Source organism: Fundulus heteroclitus, chromosome 5 (genome assembly GCF_011125445.2).
Source record: "Fundulus heteroclitus isolate FHET01 chromosome 5, MU-UCD_Fhet_4.1, whole genome shotgun sequence".
Taxonomy (NCBI): Eukaryota; Metazoa; Chordata; class Actinopteri; order Cyprinodontiformes; family Fundulidae; genus Fundulus; species Fundulus heteroclitus.
This window is the reverse complement of record NC_046365.1, coordinates 9,296,677-9,304,294: the sequence shown is the minus strand read 5'-3', so window position 1 is coordinate 9,304,294 and position 7,618 is coordinate 9,296,677. Positions and strand designations below refer to the sequence as shown.

The following is a 7,618-nucleotide window of genomic DNA, read 5'->3' as shown; positions in this document are numbered from 1 at the left end:
TCTTTAACTTTGTATATACAAGCAGTTCCGGTCATTCATTTAAATAACGTCTGCCAAAAATGTTGCCTTAGTTTGAATGTTGTTAAAGCGCAGAAACGGCTCTCTTGAGGCTTTTTATTGTTTTGTTTTTTTTGTTTTTTTTATGTAGTTGACTCTGGAATAAAGGAGCCGTGTTTCTGAGACTTTAGATCACAACATCTCTATTTTATGTCTACCCTTGTATGAGTTTCTCAGGGACTGAAACAAACTTCCTTAACTTTAAGACAACTAAACGGATATTATAGTGAACCAATCTGATTGCTCATAGTGATGAATGTAACCTCCAGTCTACTAAATTCTTTGTGAAATGTATTCCCACCCAACCCCACTGTGATCTTTGACAGTGACAGATGTGCTAGGTAACTGAGATTAACTTTTTTGCGCTAAAGCCCCATTTCAAGGTTCTAATGCATACTTTTATTATATCTAATTTAGATAACTGTAACTCTCTGTATGCTGGTCCTCAGTGGAGATTTTGGCTTAACAGTGTGCCCCCCCCCCCCCTCCTTTTAAGTACCAAAAGCAGTTTTTGGTACTTAAAAGGAGGGGACATTTAAGGAGGGGACATTTAATGTGACAAACAAGGCTCATCGGAACACATATTTTAATTAATTTAGTGTCTGTATTTATACAGGTGTTTTTTTTTTTTTTTTATGGGGGCGGGCTCATATTTTGACTGGTCAGGTCACTCTGACGGTTTCCTCTTGACTTCTTTGTCCAACAGCTGAAGGCCCGACTTCATTCCCCTCACCAGTCTTGTCCGTACAGCCGTCCAACGGTGTGGCAGCACCAGGGGACACGCTCCACTTCCGATGTAGCGTCCCCAGTCACTCAACCCAGTTACAGTCCCAGTCTAGTAAACCTGCAACCTTCCTTTTGCTGAGGGAGCAAACGGGGATGACGTCCGTTATCCCGCAGCATCAGGCCAGTCAGAGGTCAAGCTCTGAGCCACAGCCAGGGGTCTTCAGTGTGGGGCCAATAAGAGGAGGGGAGGAGGGGGAGTACGCCTGCCTCTACCAGATCAACAGTAAACGAGGACTGGTCAACTCATCTGTCAGCAATACGGTGCATGTTACTATTAAAGGTGAGGATTTTTATCATTTAGGTACATGTCTTCAGTCTACAAGAGCACCTTTGGGAATATCTGACCAGTTCTTCTGAAGCATGACATTCTTAAAAGCTAAAACAAAATATTAGTAACATAAATTAAAAGATGAATTATTGAATGACAAATCCTTATCTGCCCACTAAAGTGGACATCATGCATCACTGGCAGGATTTCATCTGAACTTCTTCACATCACTTTGACAAAACTGTTCCAGATATGCTTCAACATCAGTAAATGTTTCTGCAGCAAAGACAATATTTTTTTGCCATTGGAGCATAACCTAAATTTTTTTTCTAACCTGAACAATTGTTTTAAAGATTGGGTTAATTGTGTGAGTTACATTCTCGTAATTTTGTAACGCTGAAGCCATGCGACATAAACTGGTAGGGTTGTGGTGATAAATGAAATGAAATTTATTCGAACATGATACAAATATAAAAATAAAATAGTGCACAGTAACAAGAAGTGCATAAGAAAGAAGAGAAAATACAGATTTTTGTTTCAGTTAACATATCATGCTCAAAATGGGGTAGGAAGAAGTGAGAACTTATAAACTCCTACCCCTAAACACTTGAGACTTTAGAGTCCTACTGTCATTAAAAAAAAAAATCAAAATCAAAGTGGCAGTTTGAAGTAACAGTTACTAATATTTACCTATACATTTTCCCATTTTAATGGGAAAATGTGTTTGGGCTTCCATCATCCTCATAAATGAAATGAGGAGGATGATAGAATGGTAGTTGTTGTACAGAACCGCAAACAATGGTGAGATTGGTAAAGACTTTGAGGATTTGCTGACTGACAGAGCTTAAAAACTGCAGAATGCAAAATCAACCAACCAACCAATCAAAAATATAGTATTTTCCAACAATCCAGATGGTGCACAATGTTTACATTTCTGGAGTAACAGAACAAGTTGGAACAAAACAGATAATAAAATACTTAGTATCACAATGCTAAAATGTTTAAAAAGATTTGATATGATTTCAAAAAGATATTATCTGTCAAAACACATCCAGACAAGTGCCCTATAAACTACACCTAAACAGTAACTGAGCATCACATGACCGCCTATACAGGCGTGTTTTTAGATGGGATCTCAAAACTTGGAGCTCGGTGATGGATCACAGTTCTTTTGGCAAGGAATTCCAGAGTTTAGGAGGTTAAAAAAGGCAAGAAAACAATCCCCCCAATTTTTGTCTCTAGTTTCCACCTGGTGTCTAATACGTCAGCACAACAGCACTGATTGATTGTAAATCAGTGTTGCTTCTTAAGTGGAGAGTTTGATTTCACAGAAGTGTGATTGACTTGGAGTTACATTGTATTTATTTATTTGAGCGCTGTGTACATGTTTTTTTTTTCCAAGACTAAACATGACTAAAAGGAAAAGGTCCTGGCTGAGGTTCCCATATTTCATGCCATAAAGGGCTAGTATGTATTTTCCCGGGACCATTGTTGACTGCTTTGGCTCATTTTGCTGCCAGGTGTGCTTCCTGTGCCCTCCCTCGTCCTCCAGAAGCAGACAGACGCGTGGCATCTGATCTGCGCAGGTTCCCCTGCATACCCCAGCTCCGTGTTCTCCCTCTACGTAGCTGGGAACGAGCTTCCTCTGGCAATTTACCACGGAAAAGCGTGGGACTCGCAAGCCACATTCCCGGTGCCTGTCCAGGACTCCCCAGTGACCTTTTATCAGTGCCAGTACAGAGCTCTGATAGGAAGCACGTGGAGCCTCTCTGAGCGCAGCGTCCCTCTGGCTTTAACCACAGGTAGGGACCTACACTGCTACCATATGCAGTTTTCTGGGTCATTCCACTTTTATGAGTTTCTTTACCTGCATCTTTCAGGAATGTCCCCTTCACCATCAAAAGGTAGGCCGCAGTTATTCCTCATTATTGAATTAATTAAATCAGAAAGGATGGGGGATGTATTGCAGTGGCGCAAGATATGAGTGTATCTTGATCCTTGTCTTTAAAATGTCATTTTTCCCCCCTTTTTAAATGTTGGATATTAATGTGTGTGTGTGTGTGTGCCAGGTTTGGACTGGCCTCTTGTACTGGGCTCCCTCTCTGCAGCTGTATTATTTCTATGCTCGCTGGTTGTTTTGGTCATGCTGGCCAAGAGGAAAGGTACTTCCCACCAGCAACCCCTCTTTCTCATTGAAAACTTCTTTTCTTCATTTGTGAAAGTGACGATCTCTGCTCCTTCCTTTTTTAAAGCAAAAGCTGCCGCCGAGGAAAAGAAGAGAAGGTAATGGATCCTGCAAAAGGCACACAGTGATTCTGACTTTTTTTTCTTTTTTTTTCACACACACATAAGGATTGTGCCTTTTGTGCCACTCAAACAAATGTGTCCTCAAGAAAGCTTCATAAACTAAAAATGAAGATGCAGAAGTTCAAATAAAGAGAACTAAATATTTACTTATGTAATATTTCATTGCTTGTAGATGCGTTTAAATTAAGAGATGCCCTTGTTGCTTTGTTCCAGACAAGAAGCACAGTTCTGGACTAAAGTGCATGCTAGAGACCACGTTGTTGGTAGGTTCTCTTCTTCAGAATCTCATTTCCTCATTAGGATGCATGATACTTTTTTTTTTTTTGGTTCATTTCTCTGGTAACCTCTTTTTTACAAGCGTAAAACGTGAAGTCCCTGCTGCGTGAGAATGACACATGCTCAGAGGGTTTCCTGAAAGTGTATCTGAATGTGTTTTTTTCTTTTTTCAGATCTTACTCTTAGACGTACAAGTTTTACTTCTCAGGTAAATATCTGCTTTTTGAGATTTAAAAGGGGGAGTCTTTTCACATCTAAAAAGCTTGGCATGAATTTTGTATTTAGCTCTGGAGGAGAATCTGTTTTTGTCTGATTTTACAAATGTTTTGTATAGCTTTGCTAGAAAATGGTGGTAAATAGAAAGTCTCTCATGAACCCCAAGAAACACGGCAGACAGAAAAGAGACAAGACGAAAGCTACTGGTGAAAGAGAGCCATCAAAAGTCCTAATATCCGTCTGCTTTATGCCATGCTGGGGACACAGCAAACATGTGGAAGAAGGTGCTCTGGTCAGATCAAACCAAAATTGAACTTTTTGTCTTGCATGCTAATGGGTTGATGGGATGGAACTAAATTCAGGCCAATCCTGGAGGACAACCTGTTCGATTCTGCATGAAGATGTGAGACGGAGGCAGAGGTTTTCCTGGTAGCAGGACGACAACACTAAACAAACAGCAGGAGCTTTACTGGAATAAAGCTCTGGGCTGCATTTTCATGCATTCGAAGGGCCCAGTCAAAGTCCAGACCTAAATCCAGCCAAGAATCTGAATTAAGACTTGAAAATAGGATCTCGCAGATCCTCTCCGTCCAGTCTGGCTCAGCTTAAGCTATGTAGCAAAGACCATTGGCCAAAAATGTCAGTCTCTATATTTTCAAAGCTGGTAATCTGTAAGGTGAAAGACTTGCTGCTTCAATGGATGCAAAAGGGGATTCTTCAGAAGGAACTCAGAGGACTGAATACAAATACCCCACCTTTCAGATATATACCATGTTTAATTTTGAAAACAATATATCTCTTGCATCTGTCTAATATTAAAAAACATTGATGTTTTTGATTAGAATGTGGAAACTTAAAAAATTGGAAAGGTGTGAAAAAGTTAGCTAGAAACGGTAGGCAATATTTGCAAGTAGCATTGTCTGATTTTTGATTTGGGATCTATTTGTAAGAATTGCTGTGAATTCCCTAAAATGTGAGAGTTGTCCTCTTTGAATTAGAGTGAGCGAGCTGTCGCTGTGTCAAGAAAGAGGAAGCGTCTGCACTTCTGCTGTTGGAATCTGTGGCATTTTCCTGGCCTCGGTTTATAGATTCCCCACTTAAATAACGGTAAACTTCCCTGATCCCTTTGCTGTAAACACACACATTCGTCCTTACAGCACAACCGGCAAAACCTATTCTAAATTAAAATCTGCACTCCCGTTGCTTTTCATCTGTGCTGTTGTGCTCTGCTAGCGCGCGCTTCTCATTAGGTGTAATTATTTCCATTAATTAGCTTGATGAAAGCCTCTCGTCAGACTAAAGGCTCTCTCCAGGCTTCCTCTCTGTGCACAGCTCCTCAGCAGCCGTCATAAACAACAGAATGCAGCCTCCACCAGCTGGTTTTACCCTCATACTGGAGAGCAGATACAGAAATTATTTGAGGTATATGTTTTTGTCTTCCATTTAATATGTGGCGTTGTTGAGCATAAAAACCCCCAGAATGTGTTTTGGTTTCTGTGGTTTTTAATTAGCCTGCTGAAAAACATTCTTTCCCAGGGCCGTTGCTGCGTAAGCAGAGACAAAACCCAGTATAAACAAAACCCGGTCATCTAAATCACATGCTAAACTCCCCTGGAAAAAAAAACAACAAAATAACAGAATTACTTTGTTCTGTTAAACCATGGAAGATAATTTTGCTGTGATTCACATTGACACAAGTTCCCTTTGGAACCATGGAGATCTTGAAATGAGGGATATTTTGGGTTTAACACGTCTTCATTCGTCCCCTCATCAATTCCGACCAGCTTCCCTTTCCCTGCTGACGACAGAAAGCATCCCACAGCATGATACTGCCGCCACCGTGCGTCACTGTGCCGCCTGTGTGCTCAGGGTGCGATGTTAGTACACGCATAGTTTGGTATGCAGACCACAAGGTTCAATTTTGGTCTCCTCTGAACCAGAGCGTCTTCTTCCACATGCTTGCTGTGTTCCCTACGTGGCTTGCGGCAGATCTTAAACCACGATTTCTCATTGCTTTCCGTCGACAACGTCTTTCTTTTTGCCGCTCATCCACAAAGGTTTTTGCCGTGTTTGGAGTGCACAGCTAATAGTAGTCCCGTGGATCTCTGCAGCTCCCACAGTCACCATGGGATTAATGCTCTCCTAGTCTGGCCTGTCCCTTTTTAGGTGGATGACTCTGCCCTGGTAGGTGTTCAGCTGTGTCGTATCCGTTGCATTTTAATGTCATGAACCGTAACGTTCTCCGTGAGATGAAAGTTTGTTGTTTTATAGCCTTAAACCCACAGTAAACTTCACCACAGCGCTATCTCTGACTTGTCTGCTGTGTTTCCCGGTCTTCTTGATGCTGATTGTTCACCAACAAACCTCTGAGGTCCTGACAGCTGTATTCATACACAGGCAGACTCCATTTACTAATTAGGGGGCATCTGTAAACTGGACTTTATTTCGTGTTAGGAGAGTAGAGAAGGCAGTGTAGGATGAAGCCTTCTTTACTCATTATTTATTGACCATTCCACGATTCTTAGTTGTTTTCTTCAAGGCCAAAGATAGATATAATGTTTAAAATACTGCGTACAGTTCATGCCTGCGGTAAAACAGGAATTTAGAAAAGAAAAGGTGATGCTTGTTCACTTTATAGTCCTGTATACCAACATTTGTTGTTCTACGTTAACCCTGAACACATCGTAAGTTTTCTCTCGGAAACAGAGGGTACGTATTTAGCAACAAAAACAGCGGCGGGATATGAACCCTGCCACAGGAAGTGACATAGCATGTGCTTTAACAGGCTGCCCTGACGTGTTTGTTTCGTTACAGGAATGGGCCCACGGCGACACGGAAACACCTTCCAGATCTTCTGCCTGGAACCCCCTCTCTACTTTCACAACCCCGATCTATTAGAAATGTGTGTGTGTGTGTGTGTGTGTGTGTGTGTGTGTGTGTGTGTGTGTGTGTCCTTCATCAGGGTTTGTCAATGTAGCAACAGCTGGAGTTACACAGCAGGACAGGAAATAAGCACTTCCTACTCTTCCCTTTTCATTATCGTGTAGCAGTTAATGTAAGATTATTTCTCCTGATATGATGTTTCGTCTTCCTGAGAATATGAAATTAAATACATATTTTATTATCTTTTTTTATGATGCTGACTGTAAAAACTAATTTCTGTGACTTACTTCAAGGTCCCATCATTAACAAATCAGTTTGCACTGCATGTTACATTTAGTTGCATCTACCAGGAGATATCAGGAGATTTTTGAGGCCGATTTCTGACCTCCAGCTCCTTTTAGAGCATTGACCTGCCTATAATAACTTTTTTATATAATTTCAATTTCTCTTTCAAAAATCTTTCTGGCCTTAATGTCACGAGTCTGCATTAATTATTTATACTAGAAGGAGAAACACCCAGTGTGTGTGTGAGAGGCATCCCTGTAAAACATCCATCCATTATCTATACTCATTTATTTATACGGGCAGGGTCACAGGGGGCTAGTGCCTGTCTCCAGCGGTCATTGGTGCTACCAACTGTGCCACTATCAATCCCCATATGAAACAGTGAGAGTTAAAATGATTAAGATCCCATTTTGAGCTGTCTTTGGCATCACATAGCAGCATTACTGACTAAAAATGTTGGTCCCTGTATGAATTTCCCACAGAATGTAGACCCTTAATTTTATTCTAAGAGTTCCAAGAGTGGGGAAACTTTAAAATGTA

General features: G+C 41.0%; 1 protein-coding gene across 1 annotated transcript; it reads left to right on the top strand.

Moving 5' to 3' along the window:
* The first annotated feature begins 2,977 nt into the window (after nt 1-2,977).
* LOC105936678 lies at nt 2,978-7,047 on the top strand. The gene is made up of 6 exons (XM_021324115.2): nt 2,978-3,015; nt 3,181-3,273; nt 3,364-3,394; nt 3,632-3,681; nt 3,868-3,902; nt 6,725-7,047. Exons 1-6 carry the CDS (start codon nt 2,994-2,996, stop codon nt 6,806-6,808), a joined length of 315 nt encoding a protein of 104 aa, XP_021179790.2. The 5' UTR covers nt 2,978-2,993; the 3' UTR covers nt 6,809-7,047.
* Nucleotides 7,048-7,618: the final 571 nt, after the last annotated feature.